The sequence below is a fragment of the Phaenicophaeus curvirostris genome, chromosome 15, assembly GCF_032191515.1.
Source record: "Phaenicophaeus curvirostris isolate KB17595 chromosome 15, BPBGC_Pcur_1.0, whole genome shotgun sequence".
Lineage (NCBI taxonomy): Eukaryota > Metazoa > Chordata > Aves > Cuculiformes > Cuculidae > Phaenicophaeus > Phaenicophaeus curvirostris.
In genome coordinates, this window is record NC_091406.1 from 2,265,177 (window position 1) to 2,286,071 (window position 20,895).

The 20,895-nt window shown below is 40.2% G+C and overlaps 1 protein-coding gene across 4 annotated transcripts in view; it reads right to left on the bottom strand.

Moving 5' to 3' along the window:
- Positions 1-20,895, bottom strand: part of FSTL4 (follistatin like 4) — a 214,981-nt gene that overhangs the window by 15,781 nt on the left and 178,305 nt on the right. For all 4 annotated transcript variants that reach the window (XM_069869380.1, XM_069869381.1, XM_069869383.1 and 1 more), the window contains exons 7-10: positions 19,677-19,843; positions 8,040-8,160; positions 2,160-2,321; positions 1,147-1,281 (exon numbers count right to left, since the gene is read on the bottom strand). In XM_069869380.1, the coding sequence (XP_069725481.1) occupies positions 1,147-1,281; positions 2,160-2,321; positions 8,040-8,160; positions 19,677-19,843 (585 nt within the window). The remainder of the gene's footprint in view (positions 1-1,146; positions 1,282-2,159; positions 2,322-8,039; positions 8,161-19,676; positions 19,844-20,895) is intronic.

The following is a 20,895-nucleotide window of genomic DNA, read 5'->3' on the forward strand; positions in this document are numbered from 1 at the left end:
TCAAAGGCTTACTAAAAAGAAGATGTTATCTCAGAATGTCACAGGAGGCGTGGTAGAGGCTGTGGTATTCTGTACAGGTTCAATAAGTAAACATGACATCCTTCAGAAGCCTGAGATTGGCAGTTACACATTTTCCTGCATTTTCTCTTGGAATGTCACACAACTATATTCTCTTTTAGGATTCAAATACTCTTTGTAAGTGCATTGGTATTTGAATTTCTCTTTAAGATACATCCAATTATTTCTAAACACACTCTAACTTGCCTTGCTCAAGTATTCAAGGGCAAATGACCAGTACTAACAAGAATACATAAATCTGTTTAATGAGAAATAGAATATATTTTCCAAAAAATCACCATGAGAGTGTATATTTATGGCTAACTTTGTTTTCAATTCTTGCTCTATATTAATTGCCAGAAAAGTCACAAATTCCCATTTACACCTACCATTTCTGTATCACCATGAATCCAGGCCATCTCCCAAACAGTTAAGCCAGAAGAATTACGAAGGATCAGGCCTCTGGGAGATTTTTCACTGGGGCAACTAATCACCTCCTTCATTAATTGTGTTTTGGGGACAGTGCAGTCAAGATAACACTGTCGCACTCCTATGGGAGACATGCAGCTAGGAAGAATATCTGTCTGTGAAGTGGAAAATAATTTCACACCAAGGGAAACCTATTTTGCTAGTTAGCGATGTAAATACAGGTAAAATAAAGAATTCAACCAGAACATTTCCCAAGCACCTAAATATTTGAGAACTTTGACTCATAACTGGCTTTAAAAGAAGTCGTCTTGTACAGAAATCAATGAAATTTATATTCTGAAACCGTATGTAATTGACAAACTATTAGATTCTGTATTTTTTTATATCTGAAATTACTTCCACTTTAGTAAAGATGTTACCTGTACCACACTCGGTGCCATTCTGGTACACAACAGGCACCATTGTCCTGGACGAGGAAATTTTACCTTCCCCATGTGATTTCCTCCCCAAACAGTGTGCTCTGAACAAAGCACAGACAAAATTGGCATCACCTTAAGAGTCCAACACGCTGCATGCAATGGACTGAACTATTAAATCGCCCCTATACCATTACATTTGAACACTCTTTAAAGAAACAAATAGATGGAAAATCAGGCTTACGCGTTTTTCTTGCCGAGTCTTCTATGAAAAGCGAAGATATGTCCTCATCCACTCCCACCTCATTTTTAGCAATGCAGGTATAGGCACCCGTGTCTTCATACCGAACGCTACTGATATGAAGTTCACTTCCGTTTGCTGTAAGAAAGACACCCATAAACAGTGTTCCTCGCTGCTGCTAATTGCTTCTACTGCCCTTAATTGCTTTCCATTGCCGCAGCCACCCGCTGCCAAGTGGCTTCCCTGCACAACGTTTCCCTGTATGTAAATAGAGGTACGTGGGGGATTCTCATGAGAGCTGATGTTTTGCTTCTTTCCATTAGTACATACGCATTCTGCGTCAGAAAAAACCCGAAGAACAATCCCAAGTGCAAACAATAAATTACATTTCATTTATTTCTTCTTGTTAAAGAAAAGCAAGCTTTGCCTTTAGTGCAGGAAAATTCACTTCAATTTTGCAAACTGCTTTTCATCAGATTACCAAAAACTTGGGTTTGGGAGGGATCTTTCTACAGTTCTCCTACCATTTTGCTTTCTAGAGTTAGACTATTGCTGAAAACCTTTGGAAGAGCTGCAAATAAATATTTTTTTCCTTTCATTGCACATGTTACATCCTCATTTGAACAGGGACCAACAGGAGTTAAGACTTGATTCCCTCTGCAGAGGTGGGAGTGAGAAGACAGCTCGGCAGCCACGTGATTCTCAGTTGACTTGCATCCAACGTGGTGAACAAAGAATTTAATGCAGTTCCCTTCCAATTTGTACAGCTGTACACAAAAGGAGGCAGTGGAGAACCTGTCTTTTAACAGAATGCTGTTACCACTTTTACCAATCAATATTGTATTTCCTGAGACATTCACAGGAGAAAAAGATAAAAAGAAAGAACAGGGCTTTTGTAACACGAATTCCAACAACCATGGCTTAGTGAAAGTGCAAGAACTTCTAGTTTAAAGTGCAAAATAATCCTCCTTAATCCCTGTCTACAATACTTTAATTAATCAAAATTCTGTTCTTACCTAGGAGCGTTAGTTGTTTGGATAGTTTTGGCACGATATCAATGCCGTTCTTCAGCCAGGTAATTCGGGGATTAGGGATGCCTTCGGCATGACATTTGAGGCTTGCTGACACACCAGGCTCTTGCGCCTGCGTTTCGGGGTAGACGCGGATCACTGGTGGCACTGTGGGAAACAAGGAATTGGCAACTTTAAACTCACCCATCAGGTACCACCCCTTGTTGGTGGCTTGTGAGCTGCTACCTTCACACGGCACAGCAGAAGAGTTCTGATCTGAGAACTGGGGATATAATTGATGTCCTGACTCTCAGTGCAAGCCACGGTAATGATTTTCCTACAGCTCAGCTTTGGAGGCAGAAAATAGAAAACAATAATAGAAAAGAGTAAACTAATAAGACAAGACCACAAAGCAACCTCAATATCTGATTTTGTATTTAGACCATTCTTGCTTGTTCTTCCTTTCTTTCATTAAGTGACTCATTAAAGTAATGTTCAAGGTGGTTACTCAGCTATTTAAAAATAAAAGTATCAAATCCAAGCCTTCACTGAATCTAGTAAGGAAGAAATTGGAGTTCTTGCCTATTAGAAGTAGCATATTATTCAAAATTTTAATTAAATACACATCAGGAAATAGCCTGTGCATTCACTACCTGTTATGCTGAACAAATTAAGTGTTTATAAATTACTTCTCTTTCTTTCTGAGAGTCTTTCAAAACGTGACTTACCGTTTTTCAGGAAGGCCCCTCTGAACTATTTAATATACTCAATTGGCAGAACTACTAATTATATTACAATTTCAGACAAGTTCATTGATTTTCAATCATGTTGCCTTCATTGCTCAAACCAACAAGGCCTAATACTAGCCATTAACTATTTCTTAACAATTTACTCATTTAAAGAGCATTTACATTATTGGTGAAAAAAAACAGAATTTAATGTGGATGTGATATGTGGGGGCTCAATTTCTTCTTCAAGGAAAACGAATCCCTCAGTGGGGGGCTGAGAAAAATTTGTGGGGTTTTTAGAAACTTCCACTGGAAATCAGTGTCTGAAGGTACCTAACCCACTTCTGTGGTTTATACAGTCCATCATTAGTCTCCAAGACTGGCAAAACTAAATGGACTTAAGAGTTGCTTTAGAATAAAATGAAATCTGTGTCTGCACTTCGCTGTATGTCTGTGTACCCATATGGGGATAGTTTAAATAATTACACTCACTAGCATATACTTCCCATCTTTCTAGTTCTATTTTTTTCTAGGCCTTACCAGAGAGAGATGTATTTCACGTCTGTCTCACCTACCAGCTGCCAAGTATTAACTAGAGCTGAGTCATCAGCTTGGAAGGAAATCAGCCACGACAGAAAGCCCTCAAGTCTACTTGTTTTATACAGCTTTAAAAGCCAGAGATTGTTCAAGTGTAATCTGAGAGGAGACGCCTAGGGGCAACCGGAGAGACAAAATAGCAGGGACTTCTAGCAAAGGAAAGGCTTTAGATTCCACTTCTGCAATTCCTTGACTTCTAGTTCCTTTACTTGAGAAGAAAAGAAAATGTGCTGTAAAACACAGGGCAGTGAGTAAAATACCATGCAGGAGCTTTTTAATCAGAGACAAGGTTTGTTTTATTGAATTAAGTTTGTAAATTCCAACTAAAAGCATTTACAAGCTTTTAATCTTCTCTTCCTCCCACCACTGTCAGGGTTAGAGCTCCTCCAGACTTCAGGAGGTGTCCCAGCGGGAGGAGAGCAAAGGAAGGGATCTGCTGTTGGAAATGGCTGGTGGCTGCCAGAACCATCCCTGTGTTTAAGGGACAGTGTCCACGCAACTCTGGAGAATAAGACTGAGAGTTGGGAGCTTCTGATTGCACCTGCACCTCTGAAAATTGATTTAAACTTCTCCAACTCAGTGCCTCCAGGCAGTTTTTTGTCTCATACCACGCGCATGTGAGTAATACACATATTTTACCTGTATAACTGAAAACACAATAGGTTATATCGCAAAAAAGTAGCTCAGGAGTTCTGCATGAAAATTAGCTTAACTAGAAATTATAGCAAGGTGTCTTTTCAAGAGTGATTAATGAGAAACTGCTTGTTTTCACCTACAAATATATGAGTTGCACTTCTACTCCTGTTCTCTTATAATTTCCCTCCTCCTTTCATGTTTAAACTTTTTATTTCTTCTCCCTTGTCTTACCTAATTCATTGCGCAGGTAAATTATTGCATGCAACTTGCGATAACAGCAAACTGAAGAATGCATTTTTATTGTCCTTGCTACAAATTAATAAATTCCAAGTAAGCATATTTTACTTTAAGCTTGCAAGCATTTCGGCTCCAGACTTTGGAAAATATGGATTATCCTTTGCTATTTCCCCTGGCGAATATACGTATATCATTGCTAACCATTACTGTGTCTGCAGCCAAAGGCAATATAAAAGCGCTATTATCTTAAGCAAAGCAGGAAAAAAGAGGTATCCAAACAAGCAAGAGATTGGGTAGATTGCCTACCACTGCATACTGAGTGGTACCTTACTTGTAAGCAGACTAATTCTTTACAATAAAACAGCTCAGGTGATAAAGCACAGATGGTGGCATCACACCCCAAAGACATACATTGCTGCTACAGGACCTGTATGCTCCTGGGCTTAGTAATAATTAGTACATTAATCACTTACTTGAGGTGTTTTAATCTTTCCATTTATGATTGGAAAGGAGTTTGCAGCATTATATGTTTTCTCTCAAAAAGCCACATTAACAAAACACCTGTAGTTAAAACACCTCCCTGACACTGGAAAATTTGTCCTATTGGGCCCTTATAATAGGGCTGAGGATGGAATGGCTTCTTAAAATGGTTTTCAAGGAATACAATATTCTGATTTATGCTGATGTTTTCCTGAGTGCAAGGACCAAGGAAAATGATGCCCTACACTCAGCAGTCTTTTGATTTGCAAACTATCAATTTTCATAGTTGATTACAATTTTATGAGATTCTTTATCCTCAGCAACTCTTTTTCCTCTTGAAAATGATAAATTGCTTTTCCTCCCTACAATGTGTGTATGCTGTACACATTTCCCATGCAATATCCATACATAGGAGAGAACATAATTTTCCTACTGTTCTTGGCTTCTCCTTATCAAAGATACTAGCACGCAAGGTGAATTTTTCCATTCTTAAACTCCGCACTGCCTTTCAGCACGTTCTCTTCTTCCAAACACCTTAAGGGCCTGGTGTATAAATACACTGACATAGATTTTATCACTGCTGCAAACTGGAAGATTGATAAGTTCAAACCAAAGCTGCCACATCAAATACCATGTGTAGGCTGCATTGCATGTGTGCTTTATGCTACTTGCCCAGAAGTTGTTCAGTTCTGGAGGTCTGAGCACAGGAAGGACACGGATCTCATACAGCGAGTCCAGAGAGGGCCATGAAGATGATCTGAGGGTTAGAGCACCTATACTCTTTCCTATAGAGAAACTTGAGAGTTTTCTCTAGCAAAAAGAAAAAAACCCAACATTCTGTTTGTTTTCATAGGAAAAAAACATGTGTTTTTGATGTTAGAAGTATATGAGTCCCTCCCTGGAGGAGACAGACAAACAGATACACCAGAGTTCTGGCTGGCTTGGTCCTGTCACATTCTCTTACAGTTTTTGTCCAACAGAGAAAAGCAACAAAAACCCTTCTGTGTTGAAGATGGAGTTTTTAGCTTGATACAGTCTGACAGAGACAATCCCCAGTGCTGAACAAAGCCCATCAACTACACTTAGATTCTCAGCATCCTCACTCAATTCAGGTTGGCTCAGCTTCTTCTCTCTCCTCCTGTCACGAGAAATTCCTCAATTTGTCCTTTAAATGACTAAAAACCAAGAAGGATTTCCTGAGCAGGGCTCTGCCTTGGGAATGTACCCTGCATCTGAAGGCGAGCAATGTTGTCCTGTCATCGGTGCTGTTGTTCCAACAGCAGTTGCTGGAGGAAGCCACAACATAGGCAGAAAAGAAGGGAATGCAGTGATACGGGCAGCCAGCTAGCCACATCAAAACCCCAGCTTTGCAAAGCCTAATGGCTCATATGGGAATATTAGACGATGCAAGATACAGATTCCTAGACCCTGCAGTGTTTTCTAGCAAGCCTGGGTTGATACAAGAATGCGTGGCATTTTTTTTTTTCAGTATTTAGTGACTATATAGCAACATGAAAAAGACAACATGGATAATAGGGTCTTTTGTATAGCAGTGTTCTTGTATTCATAAGATAAACCACACACAGCTGTAGTGTGAAACTTCCATTTAAAAGGAAAACATGATCTTTCAACAACAAGTTAAATCTACGTGGCAGGCATGAGTATGAAACAAATCAACCTCTCCCCACGCTCCATCTAGCTTTCCTCTCATTCTGGTTTTAGTTTCAAAGCCTTTGGGCCTTATATTCTCAGTGATGATAAAGTCTACATTGTTGTCTGCCAACTAAACTCCGCTCAGTCCTCATAATATATCACATAATATACACAGGATTAAGTTGTTAGCTCGCTTTTCTTTCTGCTGCCGTTCATCAAACAAATGGCACTTTGAGGAAGGAAACCTATTTTCCCAGCTGCAGCATGCACAATCTAGTTATCCACGTTGCCGAGACTTTACAGTTTACTATCTCAAAAGATGACAAATTATTATGTAGAGACATTAAGTCAGTTTTCATTCAAATCAACTGGATGCTTTGTGCTCTCCTCTAGGTACTTGCTGTGGGTGGGGAGCACTTACACACATCCAAAAGATCTGAGTTGCAGTCAAAACTAAACCCCACATCCACCATGGTGCTTCATAAAGTGCATAAATATCCCTTTTTATTATTTCTCTTCATGTCAGCCTCTCTGTGTTAACCTGTGAGTAGCTATCTGCTCTTCCAGTTGACAGCTCTCATCTCTAGAGGTCTGCACACATCTAGAGAAAGAACTAAATATTAATTTTCCTTATAATATATTGACTGTAATAAAGATACTAGATTTTCCAGTAAAACTAAATACTTTCTTACCAGAGCACGTAAAAATCAGCCCATAGGGATCAACGAATTACTCTGTATCCTGTTCTGGAGATACCGATGGTCATATTAGCACACATAAAGACGGTTTTAAAGTTATAACAATTTTGCTGCTGGGCAGGTGGCTACTCCATGGGCTGGTCCCTCGATGAAATGCTAGTTCAAAACAATGAATTTTTAAACTAAACGCAGCTGACTGAGTTTGAGGTCAGAAGAAAGATAGCAAACACCTGACTATAAGTTCCACCAGGTGCAAAAGTGGTCCAGGGGACAGAGGAGAATGAGTATGCTGGAACACAGCCCGTGGGATTCTCTCACCTGTAAAATGGTTTGCCCTCATTTTGCAACCCAGCGGGCCAGATCTTCAGCTGGTGTAAATACTCCTCAGTGAACCAAGCTGACTACAACCAGGTAATAATCTGATATAGAGCTGTGAGCTAGATAGCTAGTTTGGGAAACACTGCAGGATTTATTTAAATATCCTGGGCTATTTCACGCAACAGAAGTGATTTGCTGGAAGAAGAAATTATTGAAGCAACACTTCTGTTGACAAAAGTAGCCATTAGTCTGAGACGTGCTCTGAAACGCTGCTCTTAACTCTACAGAAAGGTTAATGACAGGTTGTTTTACAGCTAGGAGACCTGCTGAAGCCCAGATAATTATACACGTCCCCCACTTGGTACCCTTCTTTTTGATTGCCTGTGTGATAGCACGAGCGAGCAAACTGTGAGCTGCATTTGCTCTCCTACAAAGACAATTTGGTGCGTGGCTTTTTGCACCTCTGTGGGAATGAGATTAACAGGTAACTTTGCTTACAGGAATGCTTTCATGGATTGTCATATATGCCATTTACTAACCATTCACCTGAAGGATGTGGGTCTGATACAGATCTTCGTAGCCGTAGGCATGACAGGTGTAATTGCCCATGTGAATAGTTGTTACCTTGGTGATGTAGAGGGAATCATCTTCTCCAAAATCCTGTATGTAACAAAAGACAGGAAAGGTGCCTTATTATTTAGTAAAAATATTTTAAACACCACATGAAGAGAGACTGACTGTTCGGTGGTTTTGATAGCATCGCAGCTTGGGAACACAGCTTGAATTTTGAACAGTAAGTTTTAAAGTGCATAAATCAACATGCAGGGAGAAAATGAGCAGCAATTTAAGAGTAAGGCAAAGTAACTCATCTGAGAACATGAACTTTTGTGCTGGTTGCTAACAAGGTGCTCTTCGCACATAAAAAAGATGGCAATCTCCAGCTGTTTAATTTATGGGGGATTTTAATATCTACTCGTTAACCTCAGACGCATAAAATGCTAACTTCTGGGTGGGTTAAGGTTTCCTTTATCTATGTCGGCTCTTAGAAAATGTACCGTAACCTTGAGACTTGATAAGAAAGAACTGAAACTGTTTGTCACTTATCTCAGACAATATCCTAGGCAGGAGACAAGGAGGAAGACAAAAACCATTTTCTCAAAGAAACTCATTTTGATCTGTAACTGCTTGACAATTATCTTTCTTTATCCCCTTCATCTTTTTAGATCTGTTCTTGCTTTAATACATTTTTTGATTATAGATGGGGAGAATATGAGTTACTAGGGAGGTTTTGCCACTTGAATATGTTGTACAAGTACCCTGCTTTGGAATCTATTTCAAATTATAGTTAACAGAACCACAGCACTGATGTGTATACAAAGCAGCTTCATTAATTACTCCATTAATGTTTAGACTTCTGCAGAGCCAGAGGAGAGTGAATTTGCTGTGCTAGTTGGGAGTTGAGAACTTGGCTCCCAGTTTCTTTGTGATGGAGAAAGGGAATCTGTGTGGTGGTGCTGATGCTGCTCCTGTTCCCCGCTGTGCCCATGGCAGGTCCAATGCTACAAGGAACCATCCTCATCTGTGCTGTTACTGCTAAATGCCTGCCAGGTGATAAGAAACTATAGCAAGAGCTCTTTGATCATCGGATGGGCTGCTTTCTAAACCAAAACCACTTGAGGCTCCTTGTAGATCACATTTTCTCCCTCTCCGGGGTGCATCTGCTTCACAGTTTGAAGCTTTCTTTTCCACCCATGATGCACAGAACATTTTTCAAAGGAAGCTGCAATCCTGATGCAGTCCTGCAATGCCACTTGGCATCCTTGAAGAAAAGTACAAAATATTCCACATCTTGCATTATGGGATTGATCTGGCACCGCTTCTGTTGGCTCTTGAATCTTCTCCAGTAGCCGACATAACCGCCCTGGTTCTGCTGCCTGCAACCTTAAGGCACGTGCTGTCCCAAGGTCCAAATTTATGAACAATTATAAAGGATAAAGAGTAAATCCAAAGATGTTCCTGAAATTCATAATCTAGTATCAAAAGCATCTCAAATATTACTGCCACCTTGGGTGTCAGGCATCTTCAGCATCTACACTCAGGGCTAAGCTGGTTAAGATACCCAATGTGTTATTACAAATAGCTACTCAAAAATTCCCATTTCAAGCGTCTGCCTGTCTTCTCTTCAGCTAGATCTTTCCTGCTGGAAAGCAAAGCTGCATGAGTAACTGCAAATAGAAAAGACATCAACCCCGTTCAAATGATATTTGCGTGAGATAAGAGAAAATGCTTGCAGTGGAAGGGACTTCATAATAGTTTTTAAAGTTAATCCCAAAGCAACTCAAATAGAGTTTAGATCAATAAAAGCAGGATGGCTACTTTTATGGAATGATTTATAAAGAGTTGTGGAAAAACAGGACAATAAAATTTTCTCTGTTTTAAGTATGTTGCTTCCTTTAAGATATCTCAGGAAAATATTATAAATGCTTGGTTTGTGCTCTGTAATTGTCTTTTTATGGACGATCCGTTTTTTCCAATGCATACAAACACATTAATATAAGTAAAGACCCTTGGAAAAACAAACTGATGTAGTATTATGGTATTATTCTCTTCCTCTCCTAATGCATTTTTCTTGTACAGAGAAGCTTATATTGGTAAAAGCATGGTTTATGACTTCTAAAAACTATTTTCTAACTTCAAGCACTTAAAGCAGGTTATCAAAGCTAATTTAGGTTAACAGCATATCGTTTATGTCAGGCACAGAAGGAAATTATCTGCCCTGTACTAGAACTTGCACACGCAGCGTAAATGCACATAACAGTACAACGTTCCTAAGAATGATCAGTATTAGATGTGGGAAGGAAAAAGCGATTACGAAATTTAGGTTCAATGCCCGGCCTTTTGTTGCTACGAAAAAATAATACTAAATGCTGTTACAAATTAATGACTCTCTCCCTGTGTTTATTTATTGCAGCTCAAGGTTTCTCCTTATGTTTCCCTGTGGATATAATTAGTACATTAGGATTTCCCAGTTACATTTTATATGTATGCATACATTCTTATGCACAAGCACTTTCTGTGTGTATTTTATACAGGTATATTTAGAAGTACCATAAAAACCCAAGCCCTAGAGCATTAGGTAATGAGTTGTCTTTGATTCCTTAACAACCCCTAACTCTACAACTTACACTCAGCCCATTTTCTTGTCAAGGTTTGAAAGTCACTGTGAGCCTGAGACCAGTCGAAGGGAACCATAAACATCTACAAAAATGATGTTACTTAATTCTTCTCTCCCTCAAACTATCTCATTGTTAAAGCAGAGTATCTCAGGGCTGTCCAGGAGCTGCAGCGAGTGCTGCAACCCCTGGGAGCTGGGTCTGCCTGACTCCCACCCCCAGCAACATCCAACTGTGAACTGAAAAGTCGTTTTGATGTCTCAACCCATGAAAAAGGACAGGCAACCAGAAGAAAGGCAAAAAAGTAACTTGCAAGACACGGTTTTCCTCCTTTAACACTGAAGGTGAATGTTCTTGCAAAGAGGAAGAAAAAGAAGTCATGAAAATATACGAACAAAAGGCAGGAACCATTCTAACCCCACAAACAGATAAGCTTTCCATCGAAGTGGTCAGATAAGGATAAGGTGTTCATTACCTCTGTGTTAGGAATTTCATTATAAAATAACGTTACAAGTCCTGTTTAAAAAAAAAAATCAGCAAGCTATGCTTATAATCTCTCATAATTGATAAGGTCGGCCAGTGGCAGATGATAAATTGACTCCTCCAGCAGTTTGTCTTCTGTTTTCTCTCCCTTTTTGGAATAAAAAGTCCTCTGCCCTTCATGAGCTTCTTTTATGTCTTGCAGTTACCCTTCAAATAAAGGACTGATTAAGTGACTTCAGAATATGTTTTAACTTCGCGAGATTAAAAAAACGCACCACCTTGCATTTTAAATTGATAAGAACTCAGTAATCTAAAAAATGAATATAAAAAGTTGCTACCGCACACAGTCAATTTAAAAAAATAACAAAGCAGACCCCAGAAAATGGATATGTGGGGGGTTTTTGTATTGTATTTCCTTTCCATCACTACTGATTACCCAAGGCATCGGTCTCTCCAAACAGAAGATTTTTCATATTTATTTATCCCATTCCTCCCCTCTAATGCATTTCCCGCTCTTGCAATCTGCCGCAGCTCAGAGACAGCGCGCTTAGAAATGTGTAAAACATTGCATATTGCTTGTAAATCTTATTCACATTCTGTCTCAAGTGAAATCCAATATGTGATTGTAATGCCACAAATCTCCTGCTCTGACACCCAGGGACGCAGCCGGAGAGAGGGAGCCCACGTTAACCTGGGGCTGCCGAGCTGGGCACCGGCTGCCAGCCCAGTTTTGCCCTTTCAGACGTTTTTTTATTAATCTTTCTAAAACCCAGAATGGATCCATATGTAAAACTTTATTTTTGGCAAATTTGCTCGTTTGCCAGGAAGTTTGGAGAGATATTAGCACAGAATAGAAGCAGAGAATCAGAGAACAGTTTGGGTTGGAAGGGACCTTAAAGTCACCAGGCTGATTTAGATGTACCCAGAGCACAAATAATGGACAGAGGGAGGGCAGGGACAGGATGAGGAGGAATGGTTTCAAGCTGAAAGAGGGGAGATTTGGATGAAATCTTAGGAAGAAATGTTCTCCTGTGAGGGTGGGGAGGCCCTGGCCCAGGTTGCCCAGGGAAGTCCAGGTTGTCCCATCCCTGCAGGGGTTCATGGCCAGGTCGGAAGGGGCTTTGAGCAGCCTGGTCCAGTGGGAGGTGTCCCTGCCCATGGCAGGGGTGGGACTGGATGGGCTTTGAGGTCCCTTCCAACCCAAACCATTCTATGATTCTATGAACGGAGCTCCCAGAGTGGTTTCTTCTCTTTGGAGAATCCCACCACTTCACTTTTAAACCCCTTCCCTTCAGCTCTTTCTGTCAAGTGCAGGGAAGCCTGGAGCCTTCCCATGTGTTTTCAGTGCCTACTGACAAAACCAGTCCTGACACCGGTGTGAACTGGTGTCGCTGGTTTTCCACTGGGCGAAGAGAACGCCAGCACTATTTCATAGTAACCACCACAGCAACACAAATGTATTAACTAGGTCACATTAAAAAAGCTCGCCTGATCATCAGAGTCCTAGAAACCTCTCTCTGACAATGTTTACAGGATTTTAAAACAAAATGTACCCAAGCGCTTAATGAGATTATTATTATGCAAAATCTATGACAATGGCTATCACTTTGAAAATGATTTCTCCTCACTAATCAAATGTCTCTGATCTTTTTTTACAATAGATTCATGAGTGATTCATATAAAAATAATAAAAACTAAATTAGTCATGGGCTCTTAAATCACTTTCTTCAGCACTTTTAATAATTCATTTCCAGAGACAAGCTGAGAACTTACGCTTCATTAATATTATTTGTTCTTGGTTTTACACATGCTATCACTTTAGTAATTTACAAGGAGAAAAATTCAGCCTTAAGCAAATGCCAGAAAAACTATTGCAAACACAGCCTGATGGGGTATTAATTTATCTTTTCTTGTTTTTCTGCTCAAAGAATTTAGCACAACATAAGCCTTTGCTGGTGAGCTAAAAAAGTTTTTGGCTTGAACATATGTAAATGAACTCTTAGATAGTTGTGCAATTATAATATAGATAAAAATTGATGACTTTTATATCCTGAAAAACTCACAGAGACAATGCCATAAGAAAAATCAACGGTAAGTCGTCCTGCTGGAAGCAAGGAATTAACACACTGGGGATTTAGTGAAATGTTTCTATTAACTGGATCTACAAGACATTTCAGAAAAATGCAACGACCATAACTGAACAGGTAAGCACCAATTTTGGGAGGAAATCATATTCATAAACTCCAGTACCGAGGTAGATAACTGGGATTAATGGATTTTGGTCTGTAATTCGATTATCAGACCCAACAGAGCAGATATGGGAGAACACAAATGATTGCAGAAAGTCCTCATTCGTCTAATTTTCAATTTTTTTCTAATGCATTTCTTTGAGCACACCTGTCTAGTTACCTTAATACTTCACAGCAGATGGGCTCACTCCTTTCTTCTTTCTCATTTTTAGAAGACTCCTGATGTATTCGCCGTTCTGCTTTTCTGTTATAACACCCAGACCGAGCACGTGCAATTCATCTACAGGAGAGTTGAATGTAACACCTTGGGTTTCTCAAGCATTTCACAAGGTATGTGCCTATAGGCAAGGGAAAAACGCCTCGGAAAAACATCTTCCCCCCCAAAACTGGGATGTTGGGAGAGGTGAAGCCTTATACTCCACTGGTTATGTAGAACCCAGTGAACAGCTGTATTGTTCTGTGAAAGTATTTCTGCATTTGCAATTATCAGCTACAAACTTTGGTCTGTGATCCAAAAACGAGCTATTCCACTAAAAGCACAAATGGATGCAAGTTCTGTGATCTCCATTAGGGCAAAGTGGGAAATTACATACATATATATTCTGAAAATGCTCTAAGTATTAATTTTCCACTTAACCTCTTTTTTAGAGCCTGCAAAGACTGAAGATACCATAAGCACTGTGCAATTGCTTAAACTTTGATTTGAAAGAGAAAAAACTTGGCTTTAAATATGCAACTTCCTGTAATTTACTCCCATCACTGCATTACCGCGGCACCCAGGCTGACACTGGGCTTGATCATTTTAACGGCCCTATTTCTATTAGCAGGGTGTTAAGTAGGGTTATTCACACATGATCTTTTTATTATTCAACAGTGAAACTACATTAAAAACATCAACAGGAATATATTGCCTTCATGCAGCCCGTTCTAATGAGAAATCTAATCCAAGTGACTTGCACTTTTAAGGTTGGCCATTTGCTTTGGGTTTCAAATATTGTGTGCAGAGTCTGGGAGTTCTGGAAGTTCAGTTCTATCTATCTCAGTGGCTTCTGGGGTCCTGGGTGATGACAAGAACTCCAGCAGCAAACCCCAGACTTAGTTCCCATGGCTGTTAACAAAGGCTAGAAGGGATGAAGGTGAGAGCAGAGGTCTCTCCAAATGAGTTTCCTTCCCCTGATATGAGGTGATGGCAGAAGAGGGGCACGGGAACCGTGCTGTGCTCCATCACCTGCTGCTGAACCATTTCCCAAACTGGGGACTTGGTCCTTGTGATGAACAACTTCTCCCCCCAGCCCTGGACTCGTCTCATCACAGCTTCAACCTGTCTGCCCTTCAGCCTGTGTGACACCCTGACCTGGTAAGACAAGACTAAATGTGCATAGTTGGTTCAGGGGCTCTTTTGGACAGGAATAGTCAAGACTTCTTTGAGAATTTGGCACCTGGACTTCTTATTGGATATTTCTCTGTGTACCTTGTGCAAGGTGAGCTGATTGATACACACAAGCGACAACAGAAACAAATGATTTGCTGCATTTTGGTAACTCCCAGGAGCAATTATTGATTTTTCATTAAATAAGCAGAAAGACAAGTCATAAAATAGCTGCAAAGCCCTCTCACTCCTCTGCCTTTAATCCCCTTCTGCATCAGCAGAAAAGAAACTTGTATTTCAGTGATCAGTAATGAAAAGCTTATTTTTGAACTAACGCTCTAATGTGGATTCGAGCTGAAGTGTACGGATTAATATGAAATGAATCATGAAAGGTACTAATGAATTTATGTTCTAGCTACCTGCATTACACTTGGTAATTCACCAAATTCTTACCAATCTGATTCCATGACATTTGTTTTCTTATGGTAATATTCTCCTCTCTGTTTGCATAAGCCTTCACCACGCTTCCACAGAATAAATTTTTGTTTATAAATGTATGTTTCCCTGGAGATAATGTCAAATCACGTGAAACAATATCCTGTAAATACTGAATAAAAACATTTGACTCCATGAGGAGTTAACTGTATTTTCAAATTGAGGAATGCTTTCAAAATCACATATTTGGGAAAACATATTACTTGCTCCTAGGGGACAAAAGTCTATTATTTTGAAAGATGATATATTTTAACCACTTCGCTATTTGTAGCCATAGATCGATTCATAGCTATCACAATCTTATCAGTTTTAGCTACATTATAGTAATTTTCTGCATGAGAAAAGTTGATGTGACGTTTTGAAAGTACAGCTGCGACGCGACTGCTAATGGATAAATAATATGGATGGGTAATTTATGGATAAATAATATTTTTATGCTAAAAGCAATCTTAAATATTTGCAAGAAAAATCATTTAATTACATGTACCATTAAGATGTCTCTTTTGCAATAGGTATGTGGCAACTCATTAACAGAGTTCTTCACAGACAGGACAAGACAAATTATGACTATGTGGCTTATGAAAGCTTCTGATTAAGAGAGCAATGAAAAGTTATTAATATTTTCTTGCCAATCAAGACATCACATTAAAATGATTTAAGTAATGCACTTAAATAACCAGGCTTTATAGTAACCTTCAACCTTTCAGTTCTGCGTAGATTTAGGATTATCTAGGTTTTTGTTGACCATCTTTCTCATTTCTAGCATTAATCTGGAACACAGTCAAACTTCTCATATCGCATTCGTCAGGAGTCTGGAGAGGATAAAGCCACGAAGGACTTTTCAGCAGTGCCTCCCCTCTCACACCTCGCTGGAAGGATACTATTTTGTCTAGAGCTGGGATTCTATTTTCATCTGATTTCTTGAATTAGCATTTAGAAAGGAAAGAGTGTAATTGAAATATAATATGAGGATTTTTCCAAGCATGTGAATATCCTGTAGGTTTGTACGTGATTACCACTGTGCCAGGGGCAGGGATGATTTTCTTGAAGTTAAAAAGGTACAATTAATCTCCTGTTGCACTTTCAATTAGCCAAATTGCTAACCTTATTGTGAAAAGCAGAAATGCAATCGAGTTTCTGCTTGAGGCATACCAAAAGAAAACTGAACTAATTTAATTAGCTGACTGCAAGTATACTAAGAAGCGCACTGCCTTTACTTTCCTGTTGTCAATGCCTTTAAATAGATTATTGTTTAATGTGAATTTCTGTCTGTATAAGTGGCTGAAGCTTTGAACTGCCTGCTGCCACCCACTCTGACCTGTGCTGGGAGCGTGCGCGGCTGCACCTATTTTCACCTTGCAAACCTCATGGTGAACGTTGATGCTACACACGAGTATCAACCCCAAACACAAGTGCGTTCGTGCTGCAGATGAAAGCGGCTCATGAACCACGAGTGAGGAATATCTTACACTTGTGATTAACCTAAATAAAAAGACTGGTTTTATGAGCCGAAGGAATGAGTTGGACTGTCTATGAGTTGTTGCAGCCTTTGTGCTGAGATGAGGAGTTAACATGTTGTTTCTGAACGGAAACACCAGTTATATACTAATTTTTGAAGGACCACATCCTCAGCTCTGCTATCAACAAGTGCTTCAGACATGCAGGGACACACCTGAGCGCACGTGTTCTCCAGACTGTTAACAGTGGAAGAGCAAAAATAAAAGGCGGTAATCTCCAAACTGTGTCACCCTGAGTAACCAGACCAGAATACAGATGGCAGTGATACACACAGAACATAAAAAACTTTACAGTTTAATTAAAGATGAAAAAGGTGCGGAGGTGTTTATTAGATAAAAAAAGTTGATGCGCACTAGTAGCAGGTGTTCTATGACAAGGTGATAGAGGTCATAAACTGACAAGTAAAACAAGAAAATGAAGGCATAAACTCTGTTTTTTCTCCTGTTGGGAATCTCAGAGTGCTCTTTTGATATAGTACCTCAGTGGCATACTAGTTTAAACAGATCAAAAAGTGACTATTTTCTTTCTGGTGTATTACATGGGATTGTCCTAGGCAGTGCTGAATCATTCAGGAACCAGTCAGTTTATGTCCAAGGACATAATCTTCCTCTTAACATTTAACAACCAATGAAAAAGAGAATTACTTTTAAGTAAACCAGAAATCCACTTGAGCCAGTGCTAAATTAAGGCATTAAAATTAAAAATTATATTAAATTAAATTAACTGACATTTCAGCCTGAAAATTTACTCCTCAAGATTCTGTTTAAATTAGTATGAGTGGCAAGTGAAGCCACAGAGCCACCTACTCTCTACCCTTCAAGGCTGCCTTTGCACTCCAGCTCCTGGACTGCCACTTTGCGTTCAGTTCACCCATAAGCTTTGAATCTTTTAAGATTAACGTGAACATAAGCAGGATTTCATAAAGGTAAGATAAACACCTGGAATTTTCATTATTTTTGGCCAAAAACATCTAAGACTGCTCTTGCACCTCCAGAGTGCGTGGAAATAAGTTTTCAGAACAGCTCAATCTCACTTCTAACCCCAGCTCAATCTTGAACCCAACAAGAAAACCGAGCCTAAAACCACAACATCTCAGATCTATCTAGTGAATAGGGGCTGGAGAACAGGCCTTATGAGGAACGACTGAGAGAGCTGGGGGTGTTTAGCCTGGGGAAGAGGAGGCTGAGGGGAGACCTCATTGCTCTCTGCAACTCCCTGAAAGGAGGTTGTGGAGAGGAGGGAGCTGGGCTCTTCTCCCAAGGGACAGGGGACAGGACGAGAGGGAATGGCCTCAAGCTCCGCCAGGGGAGGGTCAGGCTGGACATTAGGAAAAAATTTTTCACGGAAAGGGTCATTGGGCACTGGCAGAGGCTGCCCAGGGAGGGGGTTGAGTCACCTTGAGTCACAGAATGGTTGGACTCGATGATCTGGTGGGTCTCTTCCAAACTGGTGATTCTACGATGATTATATGAATACAACTGGCAAATTAAAGTGATCAAAGCTGCTGCATTTGCTCCTGCAATCTTTACCAAGCTCACCCTGTGTCAAGGAATAGACACGTTTTGAAGAACATTTGCACAAGGTGGTACAGGCAGTAAAGTTGCCAGGTCAACCACCTGCACAGCTCACGATGTCACGCTCCAACTACAGCAGGGAGCGCCTGACTTTGTGCATCATAGTTGGCAGGTTTCCATGTATTTTTAGTGCCAGTGACCTGAAGGTCATTATTCTAACTCTAGTGCTGATGGATGTCTGTAAGAAATCTGGTCAGGTCCTCTGGCTCTGGGCTGGCTGTGCAGCCCTGCGTGTCCTCACTGCGGTTAGTCCCGTGCCAGTCCTGCAGTGGGGTGTTTGCTGGTTTTATGTTGCATTTCAACGTCATGCTCCAACTGGTGACAAGAAACGCATTTTTAAAGGGGTAAAATATGCTTATGAAAAGAAAAGAATGTTTAGATGGTTATAATTACTGAGTTTGTGCACACAGTAATCACCTATATATAACGCACACAATTTTCCCTGCTAAGGTAGAGTCAACAAATAATGTTCTGAGTGCGTATTTCTGTCCTGTGTGCTGTAATTCTAATGTATTAATGCAAAAGAGTAAAACAAAGATTTTTCACATTTCAGCAATCCTGGATACACACACAGCAATTCAGCGAGTCACAGTATTGACTGTAAGAACTCTGAACTGAGTGGTTATCAAATTAACAGGAGCTGAACAAAAATATAAATCAACTCTTGCTGTAGTGTAATTAAAATAAAACCTGATTTACTGCGCATTTTAATGCAAAGAGAAATGAAAGACAGACCATAGTTTTTGTACACTACTTTCCACTCTCTCTGTAATTAAATGCTATTAAATAAATGAGTAAGTTTATACCATTATTCACGTATTTTCTCTACTATGCACTACGGCTCACGCATCAGACCTGCACCGTGAATTAAGAGAGATTCATCTTCCTTCCTGTAAGGATATTGCCACACCCTGCCCCATAGTCCTATATTTTATTCTGCTCATCAGCAACAGTAGCTGGGTAATGAGAGACAAGAATTGGCTGAAAGGCCAACGAAACAGGAGGAACAGAGAAAAAAAACCATATTATTTGATTTAGATAGAAGAGAGATTTCACTGCCAACCATAAACGTATTGTTTCATGCTCTTGATGAACCTGTTTCTTTGTACTAGGAAAGAGATCCCTGGAGAGTTAACGGTCTGTAGAGCTTGTTTCACTTTTATACCTGAGACATATTCACATGAAACCAAAATATTGCATCAGCTTCCAGTTTTCCATAATAATATCAAAATAAAACTTGTTTCCTTATCATCTGTAAAAAGAAGTCACATTTAATGCCCTAAAAAGAAAATGTTGAGAGTAACTCAGGACTTACATTGATATCCTCCAAGTCGAGGAAGTTGAGGATGACGCCGTTGCGCTTCCAGATGATGGGAGGGCGCAACGCCCCGCGGATCCCACACGTCAGAACGGTGCTCAGGCCAACGGTGATGGTGGTAACGCTGATCTTCTGGTCCTCTGGCAGGCTCAGCCGAACCACCTCTGCAAAAGGCAATACGACAGGATTAACACCAAATACTACAGAGGGAAGCTGTTCCCCTTCTCCGCCTTCCTTCTCCCTCATTCCAGGAATAACTCTGAAGGATTTTGGCAAGGAGATGGATTACCTGTGCTATAAAACACCCTGAACAATAAAGTCAAGTAAGAGACACAGAAATTGCATCTGTCACAATCAAACCGGCTGCATCATTTTTCTGAGGCATCTAGAGATCTTTCTGACATTAGGGCACTAAGGTGGCTCCTCTGGCAAACTTGGCTGCAATAGTTAAGTCTACAAAGCAGGAGGGCAAGCAAAAGCTCCCCTGTTGAGATTATCTGGGTTTGTTTCTCTAGAGGACTCTTACCAAGGTCCTTTGAAAAGGCCCAAGAATGAATCAGGTTCTTTCCTTGAAGAGGTAGAATTAAGGTAAGACTGTGGCACTGAAATATAAAACCCAGTTTTAAGTTGCCTGAATATTGAAAGTCACCAAGCATGAAAACTCCTTTACCAAACACAGCCACACATGTCATCTGAGATACAGATGCTCTTACAGAACCATAGAACGGTTTGCGTTGGAAGGTCATCTAGTCCAACCCCCCTGCAGTAAGCAGGGAGATCTTCAACTAGATTAGCTTGCTAACCAAGCAGTCCTTATTCTAACCAAGGAGTGAGAAACTTTCCCATATGCTATATAAATTTAAAAAAAAACCCCAAACCAGTTATTTTGACTTATACATACCACAGAAAAGAAACACCTGAGGCAGCGGGGGCCTTACCGAATACCACACCACCATGTCTCTGAAACCACACCATGTCACATCATTTCCTTCTGGCCAACACTCACGAGATTTGTCTGCGTATTTTGCCGCGTGTGGCCACACAGATAGCGAAGACATCTGATACCAGAATTACCGTGGGTGCAGATTGTCATCATTCAGCTTTTCAGCAGCAGTGAGCCTGTTACACGGCACTCAGGTCACATCACAAAGCTGCTGCCTTCACAGTTTTATCATCCACATCACACTTTTTGCTTACTCTCATCCATAGGCTCTGC